The sequence below is a fragment of the Protomyctophum parallelum genome (genome assembly GCF_964188405.1).
Source record: "Protomyctophum parallelum genome assembly, chromosome: 15".
Lineage (NCBI taxonomy): Eukaryota > Metazoa > Chordata > Actinopteri > Myctophiformes > Myctophidae > Protomyctophum > Protomyctophum parallelum.
In genome coordinates, this window is record NC_139710.1 from 50752365 (window position 1) to 50778273 (window position 25909).

The 25909-nt window shown below is 44.5% G+C and overlaps 1 protein-coding gene across 1 annotated transcript in view; it reads left to right on the forward strand.

Annotated features, from left to right (window-relative positions):
- Positions 1-25909, forward strand: part of LOC310871612 (multiple epidermal growth factor-like domains protein 9) — a 48647-nt gene that overhangs the window by 14671 nt on the left and 8067 nt on the right. The window contains exons 3-4 of the mRNA XM_083783228.1: positions 3572-3711; positions 11433-11582. Coding sequence (XP_083639354.1) covers positions 3572-3711; positions 11433-11582 — 290 coding nt within the window. The remainder of the gene's footprint in view (positions 1-3571; positions 3712-11432; positions 11583-25909) is intronic.

Consider the following 25909-nt stretch of genomic DNA (forward strand, 5'->3'; position numbering starts at 1 on the left):
TATATATTTTTGGGATCCGTTCTCTCTGGGTTTCGGGGGCCTCTCTGCTGGCCTGGCTTCCCCACTGTCGTCTTCCCAGGAGAGAAGGCGATTCTAAACCTTTAGGGCAGTTGGACCCAGAGTGCGCAGCAGAGCCTGTTTATGTGCAACGGATGATTTCTCATCTCTCTCTGCCACTCTCACCCCTCCCTCATGTATATAAATCACCCCTGGCCTCTGTGTTTTATGGCCCGCAATAGAGAATACTCAGAATAGAGAACAGTCCAGGTGCGACCTACAGGGCTGTGTACCCTTAGCAGCAGTAAAAAACACATTGGTTGAATGAAATAAGTCATGTAAAAAAAAAGAGGCTCTGGCGAGGCATGGAAGAATGTAATTAGATTTATGCTGTTGAGCGTTCTCAAAAGCATTACCGACTGAGATATTTCCAGCTGAGTGCAAATCATTCGCAGTTACGTAAACGTTAACGTATGAACTCAATAGCATGCCGTTTGTTATTATTACTCACTTCTTCCGCTTTACTGCGTCATGTGCCATCTTCGCAAATGTAGGCACATAACCCAGTTAAATAAGAACTCACTCTAATCTTGGATATAGTATATGCTTGTAGATCTGCTCTAAAACCTGGAAAAAAGAATGGAATGTAACTCGAATATCCCACATCCACAACCCCAAGCAACCTCACACACACCCCCACTTTACATTCCGGCGGCTGTTATTCGTCTCTCCCTCCAACTGTAGCTGATGAGAGAATGACTGATCCTTCATAAAAATGACTCTTTTGTCACCACGACTATGCTACTGTGCTCTGTGCTCTCGTCCTACCCAGTGGGAGACAGAACTGTGTGCAACAGGACTTTAGACTCACCACAGAGCACTTAAAAAAAGAATCAGCAGAACATTGGTGGAGTGTCCCCCAAGGTATACTGTCTGTGACCCATTCAACTCCTCAAATAACAGTCTGACAGAGACTGGGCCTTACTTTCCACCCCATGATTGGCCTCAGCTCCACACTGAGAGTGACCTTGGCACCCGTTTGGAATGCCATCAATGCACTGAAAAGGGACTAAATCACATTTAATCAGAGCATTTAATCAGAGCAAAGGGACTAAATCACATTTAATCAGAGCATTTAATCAGAGCAAAGGGACTAAATCACATTTAATCAGAGCATTGGATGAAAAGGGACTAAATCACATGTAATCAGAGCATTGGATGCTCTCAGTAGCCGTCTAGCTGACCTATACTAAGATCTCACTAGGCTGCATTCTGTGCGGCTGCATTCTGTGCGGCTGCATTCTGTGCGGTTGCATTCTGTGCGGTTGCATTCTGTGCGGTTGCATTCTGTGTTGATCACGGCTACTGTTTCGACAGCGACGACGCGCGTTGTCAACCGACTATATACGAGGCCGGTCAAGAGTTAAGAGTGATGAGGTTTAAGAGTTAAGAGTGATGAGGTTTAAGAGTTAAGACTGATGAGGTTTAGAGTTAAGACTGATGAGGTTTAAGAGTTAAGAGTGATGAGGTTTAAGAGTTAAGAGTGATGAGGTTTAAGAGTTAAGACTGATGAGGTTTAAGAGTTAAGACTGATGAGGTTTAAGAGTTAAGACTGATGAGGTTTAAGAGTTAAGAGTGATGAGGTTTAAGAGTTAAGACTGATGAGGTTTAAGAGTTAAGACTGATGAGGTTTAGAGTTAAGACTGATGAGGTTTCGGGGACTTACGTGGCCGGTTAAGACTGAGGTTAGGGTTAGTAATGAAGCATTAGAGCTACAGGAGGGTTAGATGTAGTGTTAGGGTTAGTAATGCCGGACAACGCGCGACAGTAGCCGTGATCAACGCACAGAACGCAACCTATAGTGAATTTCTCCAAAACGTCACGATATAACGTTTTGGCGCTGGAGGTTGTCCCTTTCAATGCATTGATGGCATTCAAACCTGCTAACCTTGGACTAGCCTACGGATAGCTCCAGTCTGAGCAGCCATGTGAGCAGGTGACCCTTCCCTACCACCTATTCACATGTTTAGTGGAATTAAACGTGAGCAGTTAAGACCGATCTAAGGAGGGAAGGGGATAGGCAGGCCTCTATAGTACCTCATGCCCCGTCTGTCTGCTGCACAGTAAAAATCATCAGGGTTCATTTAACTAAGTGTAAAAATAGATTATAGACGGGTCAATTTTTACACACACAGAGTTAAATTAACTCCCTTACTGCGTGTTGTTCTGCTTGATTATTATTATTACATAATCGCCTAATGGCAATTATTTTAGATAATCACACTTGTTATTTTTGCATAATCGTTTCCATGTTGAATATTTCCATAATCTTTTTCAAAAAATAGCAGAAATCCAACTATTTCCACAATTTTGTAAATGTTTTGTAAATAATAATAATAATAAAAAATGTGTAAGTGAGAAAGAATATATAAAAAATGATTAAATGTGTAAGTGAATTCTTTGTATATTTATTTGTTTATTAATTATTATATTAATTTATTTGTCACATCTGCCCTGTGCAATTTGTGATTACGAAGCCTATAAAAGGCAAACAGAAATACAAATGTCAACGTTCCAAATGTTCAATGCAAAAAAACACAATTAAATCGTTAATCGCAATTATTTGTGTGACAATTAATCGCCAACTTATCCCATTTAGACCTGGAAAAAATGTCTTCTAAATCATGCAAATTTTCTGAAAAACCTCATGTTTCTATATCAGGTTCTCAATATTTCATGTCAAGGACCCCCAACAATATATGTAATTTGCTGTTGAAAAACATTCGCTCGGAAAGAATATATATATATATATATTCAAAGATTTGCGCAAGCATTTTCACGAGTAGCAGACCTACAAGCTTGTAACGCGGCACTCGGTGCCGCGCTATGAGCTTGCAGATCTGCTATTTTTCAATAGCTAAAACGTAACATAATGCTTAAAACACCAAAAGGGGTTCCCGCCCAGAATGGGTTAAATTGGATGAAATGGAAGACATACGTAAGAAGCGAGTTCTGGGAAGCAGATGGATTGATGGGACGACACCGAGAGGGATCTCATCCTACAGGATGTCATGCATGGCCCGTTGTACAGTATGGCGTGACTCCATGCTCCATCAGGGGCTGCCCAAACTATTCCATACATACAGTATGGCGTGACTCCATGCTCCATCAGGGGCTGCCCAAACTATTCCATACATACATACAGTAGCAGATTTGAGTTGTTCTTGTTTCTGTCACCTCTGGTATGGCGCTACTGTAGCGTTTACATGAAGGCTGTCTTCTGAGCCTATGCTTTGCAGTATCACACGTTTTCATGATTTCTATATAGCTTTATAAATTGTGTTTTACCATTTTGGTGCATATCGGGTGGAAATAAACAAAACTAAACCCTCTATCTCATGCATTCACAAGCATTTGAATCAATGCTACTATTTATGTGTTTATATTTTGCAATGCATCAATGATTGCTTTCTGTTATTAGTTGAGATTCCTTTTCATTATCTCCCTCTCCCGGCCTGTAGTGTGTACTAAAGAGTGTTCCCATAGTGACATTCATCCATCTGCCTTTTTCCAGCTCAGGAATATGTGTGTGCAAGACCGGAGTGTACGGGCCAAAGTGTGACGAATGCCACCCTGGGTTCTTCCGCTTCAGCAGTACGGGCTGCCAGCCGTGCCAGTGTAACAACCACACCAACTACTGCCACCCACAGTCTGGTAAGCCTTTCTCCTGCTTCCTCCGTGCCATCATATTCTGTCCCAGGGATTACACATCAAATCACAGTATAGGGAGGTAAACTGTCAACTCAGAAATCACCTTGTGGCTCTTCTATCGCTGGTCAGGCTAGGGTGCCTAATACCATTAAGTAACAATAAGAGTTATAAAAACGAGTCCTTACACCAAATTATGTACACCGTACAGTGTTACAGTGTGGGTAATGAGATTTAATAGATCATATTGTTGATGTATGTATATTGAGATTGAGGAGAGTGTTGGTATGAGCTTGGGAAGTTGGGATGGGCACAACATTTATATTACTATTATTAGTCAGGTGGACTGTGAAGCATGCCATGGGGGGGTCTGTGTATTCCTCATTCGGACTCACAGAGAGAGAGAGAGAGAGAGAGAGAGTGCTTGCACACACACAGACATTGCTTCACTCAATTATATTTTAGATAAATGTATTTCCACAATGATCCAAAAACAGTGGGTAAACTTGAATTTAGCATAAGATAAAAATAGAGTCTGCACAGTGTGCTGCCTGCACCTGCTCACTGGATGTGCATGCTCTACGTTCCATACAAACTGGAGTTTACGCTGACTGCATGTCTTCCGTAACTTGTCCTGGAGCTTAAAGTCTTCAGAGTCTTGAAAGGAAAAGTTTAGAAGTGGATTGTGGTCGTAGGAAGGAAGGACCCTGTTTGAGAATGCTGTTATAGACTACAGCTCAGCATTCAACACTATTCACTTCCAGACTCCACACACAAGCTCAGGTACCCTAGGACTCAACGCCAGCCTGTGTAGTTGGAACCTAGACTTTCTGTCAGTTCGTTGCCAGGTGGAGAGGATGGGCTCCAACACCGCTGCCCATGCGCTCCGAGCGCCAGGCTCTGGCCATGCAGTCACAGCTCCAACCCTAGTGGTAAAAGTTCACTGTCGACGCGACAGTGATGGGCTTGATCACTGATGCCGATGAGACCTGCAAGGCCTTCGGGAGAGAGCTTCAGAACCTCACAGTGGTGAGACCTGCGAGGCCTACGGGAGAGAGCTTCAGAACCTCACACAGTGGTGAGACCTGCGAGGCCTACAGGAGAGAGCTTCAGAACCTCACACAGTGGTGAGACCTGCGAGGCCTACGGGAGAGAGCTTCAGAACCTCACACAGTGGTGAGACCTGCGAGGCCTACAGGAGAGAGCTTCAGAACCTCACACAGTGGTGAGACCTGCGAGGCCTTCGGGAGAGAGCTTCAGAACCTCACACAGTGGTGAGACCTGCGAGGCCTACGGGAGAGAGCTTCAGAACCTCACACAGTGGTGAGACCTGCGAGGCCTACGGGAGAGAGCTTCAGAACCTCACACAGTGGTGAGACCTGCGAGGCCTACGGGGGAGAGCTTCAGAACCTCACACAGTGGTGGGAGAAGATCAACCAATGTCGACAACCCCAAGGAGCTGATCGTGGTCTACAGGAGGACAAAAAGAGAGCATTCCCCATATCTATCTAGCAATGGTTTCGCAGTGAGGGTCAATGATTTACGTCATAAGTGCTCTAAACAAACTATGAAAAGGAAGGGATGTCCGCACACCGTTTCTCTGCTCCCAGGAATTTTGTATTTGGTAGTACAACGTTTCGAGGTATGATGTCATACCTGACGAAGACCCGCAAGGGTCGAAACGTTGTACTGGGAGCAGAGAAACTGTGCGGACATCCCTTCCTTTTCATTGTACGTATATTTTTGACCAGCACCTGTAGAACTTCTGGAGATGTGCATGCTTCCTTTTGGATCCTATCTCAGTCTAAACAAACTCCCATAGACGTGGATACAATATGACGTAATCTTCAAAAGCCACCATGATGTATTGGAGGGGCTTCGGCCCCTCAAAAACCATCTTGAATCTCTCCCTTGGACCCATCTGTCTTGCCACTGTGACCTATAGGAGTCCCATATGGAACGCCGTAGCGCCGTGGGCGGATCAGAGGTGTAAAAGTGTGTTGGATTACCATAGCTCAGGCTTGACAGCTCCCACTAAAACACATGACCCTGACCTCTCTCTGTTGCGGGTTGCTTACATAAGAGCACTGTGCTGAAAAACAACATCCCACATTGCTCTGGGCATTAACATGACAGTGACTCGTCATTTCCAGCCCTGACATTAGAGACTCACCCCCACCCCTTCTCCAGCACAGGTGTTGTGTTCCGTTGAGTCGCCACGACAAACCCTCTACGTCCTCTACGGTGGAAGGACAGAGGTGAAACAATGACAGTAAAAGGATCGCGTATCAGAGCCTCTTCAAAGCCTGGCCAAGTCCGTCATGACGTTGGGACAGGGTGTATTATTTAGAGTGTTCATTGACTTTAGAAGACAGTGTGCCAGGGACACAGACTTTGCTATTAGCTCATCTCAGCACACTATTGAGTTTAACTAACCTATAGCCCGAAGGGACAGTCAGCTGATCTCAGCCGTTTTATTGGTTGTTTGACAGGCTTTGCATCGCCCCACTACAGGTTGCGGTGCGGTGACAGTATTTTGTCAATGTAATATTAAAACAAACCCAAATCGGGAAAAGCCCCTCCGTTTTGTAATCTAAAAACCAAGTCTGTATGTGGCTTAACATGGCTCATATAGGGCGTGTGTGGCCCAGGGTACAACTATCTCAATTCACATAATTGACGATGTTAATATATCCGTAGCTGATAAGCACTTCATATTTTGAACTTATGGAGATGTACATGCCTTAAACACAGTGTCTAAGACTGACATAGATACTCAAATGTCAGAATGTCAGAAGAAGCCAGAAATCAGATACGGGATATGATATGGGATATGGGAGCTACTGCTGTATGGGGCCGAGACATGGACCCTCACAGTGGAGTCAGTACTGCTGTATGGGGCCGAGACATGGACCCTCACAGTGGAGTCAGTACTGCTGTATGGGGCTGAGACATGGACCCTCACAGTGGAGTCAGTACTGCTGTATGGGGCCGAGACATGGACCCTCACAGTGGAGTCAGTACTGCTGTATGGGGCCAAGACATGGACCCTCACAGTGGAGTCAGTACCGCTGTATGGGGCCGAGACATGGACCCTCACAGTGGAGTCAGTACTGCTGTATGGGGCTGAGACATGGACCCTCACAGTGGAGTCAGTACTGCTGTATGGGGCCGAGACATGGACCCTCACAGTGGAGTCAGTACTGCTTTATGGGGCCGAGACATGGACCCTCACAGTACAACAGGAAAAAGCCCTGGATGGAGTCTACACAAGAATGCTACGAATGGCACTAGGCGTCACATGGACTGACCGCATCAGAAATGTGGACCTCTAGTCTATGGGGACCTACCACGCGTCACGGACAAAGTCAGAGAGAGAAGGATGAGGCTGGCAGGGCACTGCGTCAGGCACCCAGAACGTGAGGCAAGTAAATTGACCCTATGGGAGCCAACCCAGGAGGGAAAAGAAGCGTACCACCTATATAGATGTGATGCGGCGCGACAGCTTGGCTGACAATACTGCAGAGCTCAAGAACATGATGTTGGATATGAAATTGTGGAGGGCAGCGATCCAGGAATCCCGAGCTGGTGTTGGCTAGACCTCACTCTGCAGTAACTAGCTGGTGTTGGCTAGACCTCACTCTGCAGTAACTAAGTCTTAAGCCAAGGCTAGTTAATGCCTTCTCCTCTTATGACTGAGCTGCCGAATGGATCACTGTGAAGCTCGGCTTGTGTGGTTGACAGACAGCTGCGGAGCCTTCAGCATTAAATCGTCATTTGTTACATCAACATTCGTGACCTATCGTATTGTGACTCGTTTCGGCATAAGATTGTGGTTTTCAAGTATAATTGTGCACACTAGGTTTCATTTGGTACACTGCAGACCTTTCAACATTGCGGGATGTTCCTTTTGCTTTCATCAAGACTGCAGAAAAAAATTCAAAGAGTTGAAAGGATTACCTTTTGGACAAATAAATCCTCTAACTTTCTTTTACAGCACAATACAGAGGGTATATACAGTATGGAGTGTGGGAGAAATCGATATCAAACAGGCCTAGACTGTGCACCGCACCATTACGACCATAGGTGTAAATATGTGGATGACCTCGGCCTTGTCCACAAAGTGTGGAGAAATCAATATGGAACTAGCCTAGACGGTGCACAGACCGCACCGTTATTATGACCATAGGTGGGAAGTACGTGGGTGACCTCAGCCTCGTCCACAAAGCCTCCATGCAACACATCATCGAGTCTCCACCCCAACCCTTACTCAGCTTGACACACGGGTCCAGGATAGACACACGACTCCAATCTACTGAAGTGCAAAACACTGAATGTGGGCTTCACGAGACTGTAGTCATCACTCATGACGGCAGGTCGACAACCATCCATCTGTGACTCAAGTCAAGGGGCCAGCAGTAGCAACCACAATCCAGAGTGACCTCAGCTGAGTGACTTCTGCTGGGATCAGCAGGTGACCAGTCAGTGACCACTATGTGATGTACTGTAGCAAAAAGGCCAGCTTGAGCTGTTATTTGAAAAGAGCTGAAATTCCACCGCGGGTGATTTGTCAAGAATCCGTATTGGATGCGTTTGTCCTATATGCTCAAATATACTGCCCTGTGTAGTTCTATCACGCATTCAAGCAACTCCTTTAACCCATTTTGACCTGGGAACGATTGTACAAATGTCTAAATGTCTAAATCCTGCCAGTTTTCTTGAAAAGCCCATGTTTCTATGTCAGTGGTGCTCACAGGGTTAAAGCCCATGTTTCTATGTCAGTGGTTCTCACAGGGTTAAACCCATGTTTCTATGTCAGTGGTTCTCACAGGGTTAAAGCCCATGTTTCTATGTCAGTGGTTCTCACAGGGTTAAACCCATGTTTCTATGTCAGTGGTTCTCACAGGGTTAAAGCCCATGTTTCTATGTCAGTGGTTCTCACAGGGTTAAACCCATGTTTCTATGTCAGTGGTGCTCAAACATTTTCATGTCAAGGACCCCCAGAAATCCCCCCAGAAATACTCATAGCACGCTATGAGTATTTACAATGTAGGCATTTAGCAGACGCTCTTAATCCAGAGCGACTTACATTTAAGCAAGAACAAAAGCATGGGAATACATCACATAAAAGCATTTATCATGAAACATGCGTAAGCTAAGAAAGTAACAGTGGAATATCTATATAATGAAACTATACATAATAAACTATACATATTCACTACTATGCTATACATATGTACTATGGCGTGCTATGACTATATACAATACAATTATAGTGCTGTCTACATAACATGCTATAAGTCTGTGTCAAATGCTATCTAAGTCTACAGAAATGCTATCTAAGGGGGTGGGGTAAGTGCTATGGGCCATGATGGAGTCTGAAAAGGTGGGTTTTCAGGCTACGGCGGAAGATTGGGAGTGATGCTGCAGTTCTGACTGCAATGGGAAGTGCATTCCACAGTTTTGGAGCCAGAAGGGAGAAGAGTTTGGGACGTGTGGAACATTGTCCCGACGATTTTAGTGAGGGTACTTCCAGCTTCCCTGCCTATGAACTATGAGCTATGAGCTTGTAGATCTGCTATTTTTCCACATACCACATAATGCTTAAAACAACAAAAGGGGTTCCCTCCCAAAATGGGTTTAAGTGGTTAAAAAGGAGCACCTGATGTGTGACGCAGTAAAACACGGTTGGATGTTTCATAGTCTGTAAGCAGCCGGGTAATAACATTTACCGCACCAATATTTATATTACCCTCCTGGTAATAACATTTACCGCACCAATATTTATATTACCCTCCTGGTAATAACATTTACCGCACCAATATTTATATTACCCTCCTGGTAATAACATTTACCGCACCAATATTTATATTACCCTCCTGGTAATAACATTTACCGCACCAATATTTATATTACCCTCCTGGTAATAACATTTACCGCACCAATATTTATATTACCCTCCTGGTAATAACATTTACCGCACCAATATTTATATTACCCTCCTGGTAATAACATTTACCGCACCAATATTTATATTACCCTCCTGGTAATAACATTTACCGCACCAATATTTATATTACCCTCCTGGTAATAACATTTACCGCACCAATATTTATATTACCCTCCTGGTAATAACATTTACCGCACCAATATTTATATTACCCTCCTGGTAATAACATTTACCGCACCAATATTTATATTACCCTCCTGGTAATAACATTTACCGCACCAATATTTATATTACCCTCCTGGTAATAACATTTACCGCACCAATATTTATATTACCCTCCTGGTAATAACATTTACCGCACCAATATTTATATTACCCTCCTGGTAATAACATTTACCACACCAATATTTATATTACCCTCCTGGTAATAACATTTACCGCACCAATATTTATATTACCCTCCTGGTAATAACATGTACCGCACCAATATTTATATTATCCTCCTGGTAATAACATTTACCGCACCAATATTTATATTACCCTCCTGGTAATGACATTTACCGCACCAATATTTATATTACCCTCCTGGTAATAACATTTACCGCACCAATATTTATATTACCCTCCTGGTAGACTTTACAACTCAGGCAGAGTTGGGGTGTGGTCTACATCAGGCAGAGTTGGGGTGTGGTCTACATATACTGTTATGGCTGAACTTCTTTTTATCACAGACTGTGATAAGAAACCGGGCTAAGGCCTCACTCACTAGCCTGGTTAATAAACCAGACCGAATCAGCCGTTGGCAAAAATAAATTGCCTGCCGGCGGATTACGGTCTGGAGAGGCTCAATTGTATACGCCCATTTCCTACACCAGAGAAATGGGGCGGCCAATCGGGACACGGTATGCAATATGGGCGGGCTTTGGTACAGTGACTTTCAATGCTTGAGACCTTTGACTGACAGTAGCTCTGACCAATTGCGTCAAAGAGAAAATGTTTCAACCCGCCCCCCCCTGGAAATGAAATCCAAGCTGAGCCTCCCCAGACTAATATCCCGCGGTCCGTGCGATATTAGTCTGGTTTATTAACCAGGCTACTCACTCACACTGTTGCAACATGCATACAACATTTGTATGCATGTTGTGTAACAATTTACACAAATCCATGTATACAGTATCTTAGTTAGGAGGATAAAAATAATTCATCTTTTGGGTGACGCCGCCCGGCGATAGTGGGCGATAGCCAATGAAATTCAAGCGACGCTCGCCGTGGGTCTCCAAGGTCTCCCGCTGTTAAAAATATATGTTAATGACGTTTAGAAGCTTTAGAACACTTTCCTGGAGATCTTTATGTGTGTAATATGTGGTTTTAGATATTTTAGATTGTAGCAGTGAGCCTGTTGTCTCTGATGTCATGGACACTGGGCTCACTTCCTTCCTGGACTACATATTGTCTCAGTAAGACAGCTCTCCCCCTATCCACAAGGAGGAGCAGTGCACCAAAGAATTATGGGAATTGTAGTCCAGGAAGGTAGTGAGACCAGTATCCATGACATCAGAGACAACAGGCTCACTGCTACAATCTAAAATAACTAAAACCACATATTACACACACAAAGACCCCCAGGAAAGTGATCTAAAGCTTCTAAACGTCATTAACATATATTTTTTTGCAAAAAGGGTGAAGTGTCCCTTTAAAACGTAGGGTAAGTCCTTTGCAGGCCCGAACTGATCACCTGTTGTCTCTCTCTCTCTCTCTCTCTTGGTTTCTCCTCCAGGTGTGTGTCTGAACTGCCTGGACAACACCCAGGGCGCCAACTGTGAGGAATGCAAGCCCAAGCACCACCGCAGCCCGAGCGCTGCGCTGACGGACGCGTGCTCCCCCTGCCCCTGCTTCAACACCACGTCCACCGGCAGCTGTCACCAAGGTGAGAATCTGAATCGGTCAATCCAGGAATCAGACGATTAAAACAACATCTAAATTAAAACCCATTCTGGGCGGGAACCCCTTTTGGTGTTTTATGTTATACTTTAGCTATCTGCTATTTTTGATAAATCTTGAAAATGTGGCGCATGTCTTTGAATATATTATTTCGTTTTTTACTCATATCTTTGCTTCTGGAGGGGTCCCTGGAACAACATATTTTCAGATGGGGGTTGGTGGCCAAATACAGATAGTTCTGGCGGTCCTTGAGATGAAAAAGGTTGAGCACCACTGACATAGAAACATATAGGTTTTTAAGAAGACTGTTAGTTTTTTTAGAATCGGCCTCAGGTCAAAATGGGTTAAGACTGTGTGCATTATTAGAATGCATTCTTTACATGTATTCTAGGCTAGTTGATTATTCAGAGCAGCATGTAGTGCATTATTGGTCTCTTCGTGCTCAAGGACACCTCCTCGACGGGTTTTCATTTCCATCGTTGCCGTCGATGGGTACACAATTGTTGTCTTTTGGCGAGGGATTGAACCAGTGACGTCTTCGTTATGGAATGCTATGCCACCCTGAAACCTGTCCTGAACCTTGAATGAGGTCTTGTCAATCCGGTGTTTGAACCCTCCACGGTCACAAGAAATGTCACTGCATGAAAACTATAATCATTAAACTGCTGATAATGATTCAAACCACTAGAAGTGCTCAGAGACTAGATAAGAGCTACAGCGCCAGCGGCATGTTCTGGTTGATTTGATTTGAATGCCAGTGGCATGTTCAGTTTATAAACCTCCTGGCTGCTTGTCTGAATGCTAGACCGATAACTAGTAACTAACTACATTACCCTGGGGCCTGGGAACTGCTGCTTAAAGTGTCTAGTAACTACATTACCCTGGGGCCTGGGAACTGCTGCTTAAAGTGTCTAGTAACTACATTACCCTGGGGCCTGGGAACTGCTGCTTAAAGTGTCTAGTAACTACATTACCCTGGGGCCTGGGAACTGCTGCTTAAAGTGTCTAGTAACTACATTACCCTGGGGCCTGGGAACTGCTGCTTAAAGTGTCTAGTGCACCGACCAATGAAGTTACATTTGATGCTGTGCAGATCTGTTTACATTCCCCCGGTCATGAAAAACGCATTGCGATAGGTCGGGGGAAACAAAAGACATCGGGTGCCGGAAGTACACGCAACGGAAGTCTTTCCCCATATATAGACATATTGGGCTGTAGTTCTTCTCCTCGTGAGATTGGAAAAGTCTAGGAACAAGGTTAACGACAGGGCAACCAGCTGCAGGTGGGAGAGTTCACACTGAAACGCACGCACGCACACACTGACATTACAAGGAGGCTAACAATCTTTTTTTTCCGAAAGATAAAGACGTGTCAACATTATATGTTCTTATCTCTCTCTGTGAAATTGTGTCCCAAGCCTTTTGTGTTCGTTTTTTTTGTTGCTATTGGCCATATATGCCTCTGTTGGGTGTGTGTGCAATCCCCAATATGACTTTATTTTCGTTGGCATCGGCAAGCAGCATCATAATACAGTCGATAGTCGTGGAGTTTTTACCTGGTGCTTCACGGACGTGCTACTGACGACAACCATTTAGGATCACATACAGTGACATGTGATTCAGGGAACTCTCATTCCATGCTATATAGAGGGCAATGGTTCCCAAGGTGGGGTCCGGGGACCCCCAGGGGTCCTTGAGAGAGTTCCACGGGGTCCCCAGCTAAATTATATTTTGTAACCAAATGGACCCTTATGGGTCTGTAACTCAGAGTTAAATTAACATTGATTTTACAATATAAATTGGGGGTCCCAGAGATAGAAATGCCATTAAATGGGGTCCGTAGCCTAATATATGTCAAACTGGGGGTCCTTGAAATTAAACAGGTTGAGAATCACTGCTAGAGCCGTACAAATCTCCTCTTATGGGGGTCCCTGAATCACCGCTAGAGCCGTACAAATCTCCTCTTATGGGGGTCCCTGAATCACTGCTAGAGCCGTACAAATCTCCTCTTATGGGGGTCCCTGAATCACCGCTAGAGCCGTACAAATCTCCTCTTATGGGGGTCCCTGAATCACTGCTAGAGCCGTACAAATCTCCTCTTATGGGGGTCCCTGAATCACCGCTAGAGCCGTACAAATCTTCTCTTATGGGGGTCCCTGAATCACTGCTAGAGCCGTACAAATCTCCTCTTATGGGGGTCCCTGAATCACTGTTAGAGCCGTACAAATCTTCTCTTATGGGGGGTCCCTGAATCACTGCTAGAGCCGTACAAATCTTCTCTTATGGGGTCCCTGAATCACTGCTAGAGCCGTTCAAATCTTCTCTTATGGGGGTCCCTGAATCACTGCTAGAGCCGTTCAAATCTTCTCTTATGGGGGTCCCTGAATCACTGCTAGAGCCGTACAAATCTTCTCTTATGGGGGTCCCTGAATCACTGCTAGAGCCGTACAAATCTCCTCTTATGGGGGTCCCTGAATCACCGCTAGAGCCGTACAAATCTTCTCTTATGGGGGTCCCTGAATCACTGCTAGAGCCGTACAAATCTCCTCTTATGGGGGTCCCTGAATCACTGCTAGAGCCGTACAAATCTTCTCTTATGGGGGTCCCTGAATCACTGCTAGAGCCGTACAAATCTTCTCTTATGGGGGTCCCTGAATCACCGCTAGAGCCGTACAAATCTTCTCTTATGGGGGTCCCTGAATCACTGCTAGAGCCGTACAAATCTCCTCTTATGGGGGTCCCTGAATCACTGTTAGAGCCGTACAAATCTTCTCTTATGGGGGGTCCCTGAATCACTGCTAGAGCCGTACAAATCTTCTCTTATGGGGGTCCCTGGCATATCTCTTCTCTTATGGGGGTCCCTGGCATATCTCTTCTCTTATGGGGGTCCCTGGCATATCTCTTCAAATGGGGTTCCGCGGGATAATTAGTGTCAACTTGGGGATCCTTGACAGACATGAAAAAGTTTGGGAACCACGGCTATAGGGGACAGTGCAGACGGTAGCCTATACATAAAGCCTCTACTGTATATACAGTACACACACACACACAGACGTCTAGAATTATGTTCAGTATGAACCCTGAACCGTCCTAGACGTGGACTCCCATGTCGCTCTCCTCTCGTTCCCGATTTACACTTCGTCGCACACCGAAAGTAGCTGTAGTACTGTATATATATGTGGCGTATAGATCAGCTATTTTTGGCGCGTGTCTTTTACATCACCGGGCCTCGCAAATAAGTATAAATCAAGCTTCCCCCCCCCCCCCCCCCCCCCATTGGAGGTGGGCCGTCCCTGCCTGGCAACAAGAAGCTGTCAGGTTGTGTTTGCACCCAGCCAGAGGCCAACTGGCTGGGGATGGGAATGGAGCAGAAGGGAATGTGCAACGCCACCATGCATGTGGAGTACACACACACACACACACACACATTACAGCAAGTCATGCAGCAGTGGTGGAACTAGAGGCATCGCGTCTCCCGTCCTGTCCATTCAGTGACCATATGAAGGGTTATGAATCATCGCTCTTATATAACTGAGTGGTGTGAGTGCACTGTGTCTGTTAGGAGGGGGGGGGGTTCAGCTGAAGACGGACGTTGCTGTAGCAACAGTGAATAATGAGAAAATGCCACAATGCGGTACCACCGGTGCCGGGGATACTTGTCTGACTGGCGCCGACGATGGGCCAAGAAAGACCACCATCTGCAAATGAAGGGCTTCTCGTAATCATAGAGAGAGAAGAAGTGTTGTTGCATCCATTTCAGGAAAATGTGGGTCACACATATCAAATGATCCGTGCAAAGTGGAATCTTTTCTCAATGGTATACGGATAGGATGGCTGGGCTCATTCATCCGGAAGGCTACTGAAACACTGACTGTTTTCCTTGTGTGTGTGTGCGTGTGCGTGTGAGAGTGTGTGTGGAAGTAATGATGCTCATGCGGAAACAACAACATCTGTGCGCGGTATGTCCATTTCTTTGTAGTTTAGAGGCACGATGTGCCAGACTTCACTAACTAGACTACTACACGTGTTGTGAGAAGTTATGTGTAAACAACCGGGTCAACTCCTGCACACAGAACCTTGAACCCCATACCAGAACCTTGAACCCCATACCAGCGCTGCTGCCGAGTGTATCGCGTTTCCCTCACGGTGGTGATGTAACACATCGGCGTCTAGCTTCAGCAGGGGTTAAACCCATTCTGGGCAGGAACCCCTCTTGGTGTTTTAACCCATTCTGACCTGAGATCAGATTCATACGAGGTTTCCGCCGGACACACACTGGTCTGATGAACCCATTCTGACCTGAGATCAGATTCTAAAAATGTCAGTGGCTCTTCGATTTTTCAAAAAATAGCAGACCTACAAGCTCGTATCGCGCCACTCGGTGGCGCGATATGAGCTTGTAGATCTGCTATTTTTAAATAGCTAAAGCATAACATGATGCCGACACCAAAATGGGTGCCCGTTCAGAATGGGTTAAGCATTATGTTACACTTTAGCTATTGAAAGATAGCAGAGCTGTACGTCTGCTATTTATTAATTTTTTATCGTGAAAATGTGGCGCAAATCTTTGAATATATATTCTTTCAGTTCAAACTTTTTTTTTTTTACTCATATCTTTGCTTCTGGGGGGTCCCTGGAACAACATATTTTGAGGCCAAATACTTATAATCTTGGGGGTCCTTGACATGAAATAGTTTGAGAACCACCGACATAGAAACAATAGGGTTTTCAGAAAACTTTTAAGATTTCGAAGATTTTAAATTTCTCAGGTCTAAATGGGTTTTAAATCCAGCTAATCATGAACAGTCTGAGCACTAGTGGTGAGCGGCGCCGTGTCACATGATCATTCCAGATTGGGGTCTATAGATGTAGGGCATTCGTTCAGGAAAAGTGGTACGAACTGAAGCGAGGCCGGCCTGTCGCCGTCTGAAAGGATCACGTGCATTTGTCCAACCAAGAACCGTCTAAGTCCATAATAACTCACCAGAATGTGTAAATTATAGATTCATGCTGCATTATCTAGTGGTGTAGGCAGGCACACACACACACACACACACACACACACAGTTTCACTGTGTTCACACTGTTATCACTGTACTTCACTATGATGTGGGAGTTGGTTAACCATGTTAAGGTCTTAACCACTAAAGCCCTATTTTGTATTTCATCAAATGGGAATTGTGGAAATAGCCAGTCCACAAGTAGCCTCGGAAACCCAGACGTTTTTATTTCCAGGGAGAAAAAGAAAGTCTGGGACCGAGTCCATTTAAAGTCGGCATAGAGTAGCGCAAACGTTGATCACTCTCTGCTGATTTCTGATCGTCTGCACCTTTGTTAAATTGACGCACACACCCGTACACACACTCCTCTCTCTCTCTCGCTCTGACCTCGAATTAATTAGTCTCATGTCGCGCAGCTGCGTGTAGATTCTCCCGGCGGATCCTATGCCATAGAAAGCATAGGTGGACCCCAGGCTGGTCCACAAGCTGCCATCGCATCACAAGCTTGTAGGTTTAACTAAGATATTTGAAAATGTTCGAAAATTGTCTCCGGTGTGAAAGTAGTTATTATATAACTATTATAACCCTATTATATAACTATTGAATATTTCAAAACACACTGGCTTCACCGAAAGATCACAAGGGCTGTGATCTTTCATGCCTCCCAGCAGGTTGGGAAACACTAGTGGAGGGTGTCTACAATATGGGTTACCCACATCCAAATTAGATGTGCTATGATTTCATAGCCAGAAATATTTAATAACCGTTTTTCCTACTGTCAAGGAATGGTTAGAAGGGTGCTTATTTGCTACCTATTTTCTACGGGCCATACATATTTAAACCGAGCAAGACTTGTAAGTACGCTAATTGCATATTAGACACAGCATCGCAGGCTAGACAACGTCATACATTCTACAATGGCAAATCGTACAAATACCGTCATATTTGGTTTACCCTCTGACCTGTCAGGAAGATTATATGCAAAAAGATATACTTCCCAAGCCTAATTCAGAGCGCTCACTGTCACACACACACACACACGTGTACACACATGTGTACACACACACACACACACACACACACAAACTCAAGTTCCCTGTGTATCGTTTCCTTGCATAGCGAGTATGTAACATGTGATGTGGGTGAGAGGAGCTGTTACAACCGTTAGATAATAGAATTCTTGAAAATGGAGGAAGATAAACACATGTTCAAAAGAACACTGACCATTATGCTCCTTTGCCTTTGCAACGGAAGCCAGGGACATAAAGCTACAAACTGACACCCGACACTTCTGTATGACAGGCGTGACGCACTGCAAAAAACCTTGAGCTGGTTTCAACTTTTTTGCAGTGCTCCAATGACGCAGTGGACCGTCAATCAATCATAATATTTGTCTCACCATTTTCTCTCCTTAACAATTCCTGCTCTGTTCTGTAAAAGGCAGGAAAAACCCTCATTCGGGCCAGTTCTCTGTGCTATTTAACCCTACCATTTTCATTCACGTAGTGTGGCTTGAGCAATACTTCAACAGCGACAATGTTAGCCTTTCCCCCCCTCTGGTAGTACTGTGAACACTGCATAAGTCACGCAACTTCAGATTCCCGCAAATAAAGCTCTAAATTGCTACAAAAGAAATGTTGATCTTTCAACCCCATGAATCCTATAGCGTCTCTATTCTGGGGTGAACATTCTGTGAAAATAACAGATCTACGGTTGTGTCGTTGCAGCTTAAGAAAAGGTTCAGGACCCCCTCAGCCAAAACATCTTCTGTACATCTTAATTATGTTTGAGTTAACCTCACGTCACCAGGCTTTCCACCTCGGAGGAAGGACCTGATCTGTGTTACTTATCGCCTGTGTGATCCAGTCTAGACCGGATGATAAAAAACGACGTTTAAAAAAAAAAAATTCCAGTTTATGGGTTCCGTTCTATTCTGCGTCGCTTTGTTTTGGTCCCCATGTTTGTTTTTAGTATCACCAGTCGCTGAGGGTTGGAGTAAAAGAAGCATATACCAAACAAGCTATTCCAAGAAGAATACTTGAAGAAACTTGTCGGATTCAATTATGATGCCCTTGATCACTGGGAATTTTGGGTAATATGCAGCAGTGTTGTTTTCGTTGACTAAAACTAAGACGGAAAATGTTCGTCGTCTACCTTTTTCCACTGACAAAAACTATTGGAAACTAAATGAAAACTAAGCTATGATGACTAAAACTGACAAATATACTGACAATTTCGTCAACAAATAAAAACTAGACTAAAATGTTAGGAAGGGACTAGTGGACAAGAGATCCAGAAGTCCATTTACACTTAAAAAAAAAAAAAAAATGAAAATAGCCGATCTACAAGCTTCGAGCTTGTAGATCGGCTATTTTCAGCAAGTGTAAAAATAGTCATTACGACTGCATCAAAGCCTGCCAAAAAACATTTTAGTCGACTAAATCACCTGTAGATTTAGTCGACTAAAATCTCATGACATTTAGTCGACTAAAACTAAACCAACACTAACACATACCATGTGACTAAAACCAAGTGAAAACTAATCAAGAGACTTTATGACTAAAACTAAAATAGACATTTGCTGCCAAAAACAACACTGATGCGCATTACGGATTCCGGTTTGGGGGTTCTACTGTTTGGTTGTAGTACTAGTACAAACCGGTTTGGGGGTTCTACTGTTTGGTTGTGCTACTAGTACAAACCAGTGACTACAACATGACGGTTTGGGGGTTCTACTGTTTGGTTTGTTCTACTAGTACAAACCAGTGACTACAACATGACGGTTTGGGGGTTCTACTGTTTGGTTTGTTCTACTAGTACAAACCAGTGACTACAACATGACGGTTTGGGGGTTCTACTGTTTGGTTTGTACTACTAGTACAAACCAGTGACTACAACATGACGGTTTGGGGGTTCTACTGTTCTACCAGTGACTACAACATGACGCAGGATATCATCTGCTCCGGTTTGGGGGTTCTACTGTTTGGTTGTGCTACTAGTACAAACCAGTGACTACAAGATGACGGTTTGGGGGTTCTACTGTTTGGTTGTGCTACCAGTACAAACCAGTGACTACAACATGACGGTTTGGGGGTTCTACTGTTTGGTTGTTCTACTAGTACAAACCAGTGACTACAACATGACGGTTTGGGGGTTCTACTGTTTGGTTGTGCTACTAGTACAAACCAGTGACTACAACATGACGGTTTGGTTTGGGGGTTCTACTGTTTGGTTGTACTACCAGTACAAACCCATGACGGTTTGGGGGTTCTACTGTTTGGTTTGTTCTACTAGTACAAACCAGTGACTACAACATGACGGTTTGGGGGTTCTACTGTTTGGTTTGTTCTACTAGTACAAACCAGTGACTACAACATGACGGTTTGGGGGTTCTACTGTTTGGTTTGTACTACTAGTACAAACCAGTGACTACAACATGACGGTTTGGGGGTTCTACTGTTCTACCAGTGACTACAACATGACGCAGGATATCATCTGCTCCGGTTTGGGGGTTCTACTGTTTGGTTGTGCTACTAGTACAAACCAGTGACTACAACATGACGGTTTGGGGGTTCTACTGTTTGGTTGTGCTACTAGTACAAACCAGTGACTACAACATGACGGTTTGGGGGTTCTACTGTTTGGTTGTTCTACTAGTACAAACCAGTGACTACAACATGACGGTTTGGGGGTTCTACTGTTTGGTTGTGCTACTAGTACAAACCAGTGACTACAACATGACGGTTTGGTTTGGGGGTTCTACTGTTTGGTTGTACTACTAGTACAAACCAGTGACTACAACATGACGGTTTGGTTTGGGGGTTCTACTGTTTGGTTGTACTACCAGTACAAACCAGTGACTACAACATGACGGTTTGGGGGTTCTACTGTTTGGTTGTGCTACTAGTACAAACCAGTGACTACAACATGACGGTTTGGGGGTTCTACTGTTTGGTTGTACTGCTAGTACAAACCAGTGACTACAACATGACGGTTTGGGGGTTCTACTGTTTGGTTGTGCTACTAGTACAAACCAGTGACTACAACATGACGGTTTGGTTTGGGGGTTCTACTGTTTGGTTGTACTACCAGTACAAACCAGTGACTACAACATGACGGTTTGGGGGTTCTACTGTTTGGTTGTGCTACTAGTACAAACCAGTGACTACAACATGACGGTTTGGGGGTTCTACTGTTTGGTTGTACTGCTAGTACAAACCAGTGACTACAACATGACGGTTTGGGGGTTCTACTGTTTGGTTGTTCTACTAGTACAAACCAGTGACTACAACATGACGGTTTGGGGGTTCTACTGTTTGGTTGTACTACTAGTACAAACCAGTGACTACAACATGACGGTTTGGGGGTTCTACTGTTTGGTTGTAGTACTAGTACAAACCAGTGACTACAACATGACGGTTTGGGGGTTCTACTGTTTGGTTTGTACTACTAGTACAAACCAGTGACTACAACATGACGGTTTGGGGGTTCTACTGTTTGGTTTGTTCTACTAGTACAAACCCGTGACTACAACATGACGGTTTGGGGGTTCTACTGTTTGGTTGTACTACTAGTACAAACCCGTGACTACAACATGACGGTTTGGGGGTTCTACTGTTTGGTTGTACTACTAGTACAAACCAGTGACTACAACATGACGGTTTGGGGGTTCTACTGTTTGGTTGTGCTACTAGTACAAACCAGTGACTACAACATGACGGTTTGGGGGTTCTACTGTTTGGTTGTAGTACTAGTACAAACCAGTGACTACAACATGACGGTTTGGGGGTTCTACTGTTTGGTTGTGCTACTAGTACAAACCGGTTTGGGGGTTCTACTGTTTGGTTTGTACTACTAGTACAAACCAGTGACTACAACATGACGGTTTGGGGGTTCTACTGTTTGGTTGTTCTACTAGTACAAACCAGTGACTACAACATGACGGTTTGGGGGTTCTACTGTTTGGTTGTGCTACTAGTACAAACCAGTGACTACAACATGACGGTTTGGGGGTTCTACTGTTTGGTTGTGCTACTAGTACAAACCAGTGACTACAACATGACGGTTTGGGGGTTCTACTGTTTGGTTGTGCTACTAGTACAAACCAGTGACTACAACATGACGGTTTGGGGGTTCTACTGTTTGGTTGTGCTACTAGTACAAACCAGTGACTACAACATGACGGTTTGGGGGTTCTACTGTTTGGTTGTTCTACTAGTACAAACCAGTGACTACAACATGACGGTTTGGGGGTTCTACTGTTTGGTTGTGCTACTAGTACAAACCAGTGACTACAACATGACGGTTTGGGGGTTCTACTGTTTGGTTGTGCTACTAGTACAAACCAGTGACTACAACATGACGGTTTGGGGGTTCTACTGTTTGGTTGTGCTACTAGTACAAACCAGTGACTACAACATGACGGTTTGGGGGTTCTACTGTTTGGTTGTGCTACCAGTGTACAAACCAGTGACTACAACATGACGGTTTGGGGGTTCTACTGTTTGGTTTGTGCTACTAGTACAAACCAGTGACTACAACATGACGGTTTGGGGGTTCTACTGTTTGGTTGTACTACCAGTACAAACCCGTGACTACAACATGACGGTTTGGGGGTTCTACTGTTTGGTTGTGCTACTAGTACAAACCAGTGACTACAACATGACGGTTTGGGGGTTCTACTGTTTGGTTGTGCTACTAGTACAAACCAGTGACTACAACATGACGGTTTGGGGGTTCTACTGTTTGGTTTGTGCTACTAGTACAAACCAGTGACTACAACATGACGGTTTGGGTGTTCTACTGTTTGGTTTGTGCTACTAGTACAAACCAGTGACTACAACATGACGGTTTGGGGGTTCTACTGTTTGGTTGTACTACTAGTACAAACCAGTGACTACAACATGACGGTTTGGGGGTTCTACTGTTTGGTTGTACTACTAGTACAAACCAGTGACTACAACATGACGGTTTGGGGGTTCTACTGTTTGGTTTGTACTACTAGTACAAACCAGTGACTACAACATGACGGTTTGGGGGTTCTACTGTTTGGTTGTGCTACCAGTGTACAAACCAGTGACTACAACATGACGGTTTGGGGGTTCTACTGTTTGGTTGTACTACTAGTACAAACCAGTGACTACAACATGACGGTTTGGGGGTTCTACTGTTTGGTTTGTACTACTAGTACAAACCAGTGACTACAACATGACGGTTTGGGGGTTCTACTGTTTGGTAGTGCTACCAGTGTACAAACCAGTGACTACAACATGACGCAGGATATCATCTGCTCCCGACCCGATCGTAAACCCAAAATGGGATACCTCCCAGACTAACAAGAAAGACAAAAATAAAATCGACTTCATTATTATTATACTCTGTGACCTTGTTTTGAATAAATGGTGCCCACTGCCCACAGGGGGTGGCATAGGGTATCAGACCCTAGTGGTCATGACACGGAGCAGTGTGGCGTCATATTACCATGAGCGGAGGCCTTTCAGTGGAAAGCTGACCCTAGAGAGGACACCGATGTGATGATAATGAAGAATAATGATCCTCCGTGATAAGGCATTGGGCATTGAGATCAATTCTAGTAGGACCTTTAGAATCTATTTCTGCATTTTAATGCTCTGCGGATGTGGGAGAGTGTTTTGAGAGCACACACACACACACACACACACACACACACACACACATCTAAATTGCATTATGTAACATAATCATTGCTATCACGTGGAACTCTGTATGTCCATAACGTTAACTTTTCAGGGAATGGAAACAGAAATGACCTCCAATGGGTCCAATGAATGACCTGCGTTCCAATGGGTCCAGTGAATGACCTGTGTTCCAATGGGTCCAATAAATGACCTGTGTTCCAATGGGTCCAGTGAATGACCTGCGTTCCAATGGGTCCAGTAAATGACCTGTGTTCCAATGGGTCCAATAAATGACCTGCGTTCCAATGGGTCCAATAAATGACCTGCGTTCCAATGGGTCCAATAAATGACCTGTGTTCCAATGGGTCCAGTAAATGACCTGTGTTCCAATGGGTCCAATAAATGACCTGTGTACCAATGGGTCCAATAAATGACCTGTGTTCCAATGGGTCCAATAAATGACCTGTGTTCCAATGGGTCCAATAAATGACCTGTGTTCCAATGGGTCCAATAAATGACCTGTGTTCCAATGGGTCCAATAAATGACCTGTGTTCCAATGGGTCCAGTAAATGACCTGTGTTCCAATGGGTCCAGTAAATGACCTGTGTTCCAATGGGTCCAATAAATGACCTGTGTTCCAATGGGTCCAATAAATGACCTGTGTTCCAATGGGTCCAGTAAATGACCTGTGTTCCAATGGGTCCAGTGAATGACCTGCGTTCCAATGGGTCCAATAAATGACCTGTGTACCAATGGGTCCAATAAATGACCTGTGTTCCAATGGGTCCAATAAATGACCTGTGTTCCAATGGGTCCAATAAATGACCTGTGTTCCAATGGGTCCAATAAATGACCTGTGTTCCAATGGGTCCAATAAATGACCTGTGTTCCAATGGGTCCAGTGAATGACCTGTGTTCCAATGGGTCCAGTAAATGACCTGTGTTCCAATGGGTCCAGTAAATGACCTGTGTTCCAATGGGTCCAATAAATGACCTGTGTTCCAATGGGTCCAGTAAATGACCTGTGTTCCAATGGGTCCAATAAATGACCTGTAAATGACCTGTGTTCCAATAAATGACCTGTGTTCCAATGGGTCCAATAAATGACCTGTGTTCCAATGGGTCCAATAAATGACCTGTGTTCCAATGGGTCCAGTGAATGACCTGTGTTCCAATGGGTCCAATAAATGACCTGTAAATGACCTGTGTTCCAATAAATGACCTGTGTTCCAATGGGTCCAATAAATGACCTGTGTTCCAATGGGTCCAATAAATGACCTGTGTTCCAACGGGTCCAGTAAATGACCTGTGTTCTAATAGGTCCAGTGAATGACCTGTGTTCCAATGGGTCCAATAAATGACCTGTAAATGACCTGTGTTCCAATGGGTCCAGTGAATGACCTGTGTTCCAATGGGTCCAGTAAATGACCTGTGTTCCAATGGGTCCAATAAATGACCTGTGTTCCAATGGGTCCAATAAATGACCTGCGTTCCAATGGGTCCAATAAATGACCTGTGTTCCAATGGGTCCAGTGAATGACCTGTGTTCCAATGGGTCCAATAAATGACCTGTGTTCCAATGGGTCCAGTAAATGACCTGTGTTCCAATGGGTCCAATAAATGACCTGTGTTCCAATGGGTCCAGTGAATGACCTGCGTTCCAATGGGTCCAGTGAATGACCTGTGTTCCAATGGGTCCAATAAATGACCTGCGTTCCAGTGGGTCCAGTAAATGACCTGTGTTCCAATGGGTCCAATAAATGACCTGTGTTCCAATGGGTCCAGTGAATGACCTGCGTTCCAATGGGTCCAGTGAATGACCTGTGTTCCAATGGGTCCAATAAATGACCTGTGTTCCAGTGGGTCCAGTAAATGACCTGTGTTCCAATGGGTCCAATAAATGACCTGTGTTCCAATGGGTCCAGTAAATGACCTGTGTTCCAATGGGTCCAATAAATGACCTGTGTTCCAATGGGTCCAATAAATGACCTGTGTTCCAATGGGTCCAGTGAATGACCTGTGTTCCAATGGGTCCAGTAAATGACCTGTGTTCCAGTGGGTCCAGTAAATGACCTGTGTTCCAATGGGTCCAATAAATGACCTGTGTTCCAATGGGTCCAGTAAATGACCTGTGTTCCAATGGGTCCAATAAATGACCTGTGTTCCAATGGGTCCAATAAATGACCTGTGTTCCAATGGGTCCAGTAAATGACCTGTGTTCCAATGGGTCCAATAAATGACCTGTGTTCCAATGGGTCCAGTGAATGACCTGCGTTCCAATGGGTCCAGTAAATGACCTGTGTTCCAATGGGTCCAATAAATGACCTGCGTTCCAATGGGTCCAATAAATGACCTGCGTTCCAATGGGTCCAATAAATGACCTGTGTTCCAATGGGTCCAGTAAATGACCTGTGTTCCAATGGGTCCAGTAAATGACCTGTGTTCCAATGGGTCCAATAAATGACCTGTGTTCCAATGGGTCCAATAAATGACCTGTGTTCCAATGGGTCCAATAAATGACCTGTGTTCCAATGGGTCCAGTAAATGACCTGTGTTCCAATGGGTCCAATAAATGACCTGTGTTCCAATGGGTCCAGTAAATGACCTGTGTTCCAATGGGTCCAGTAAATGACCTGTGTTCCAATGGGTCCAATAAA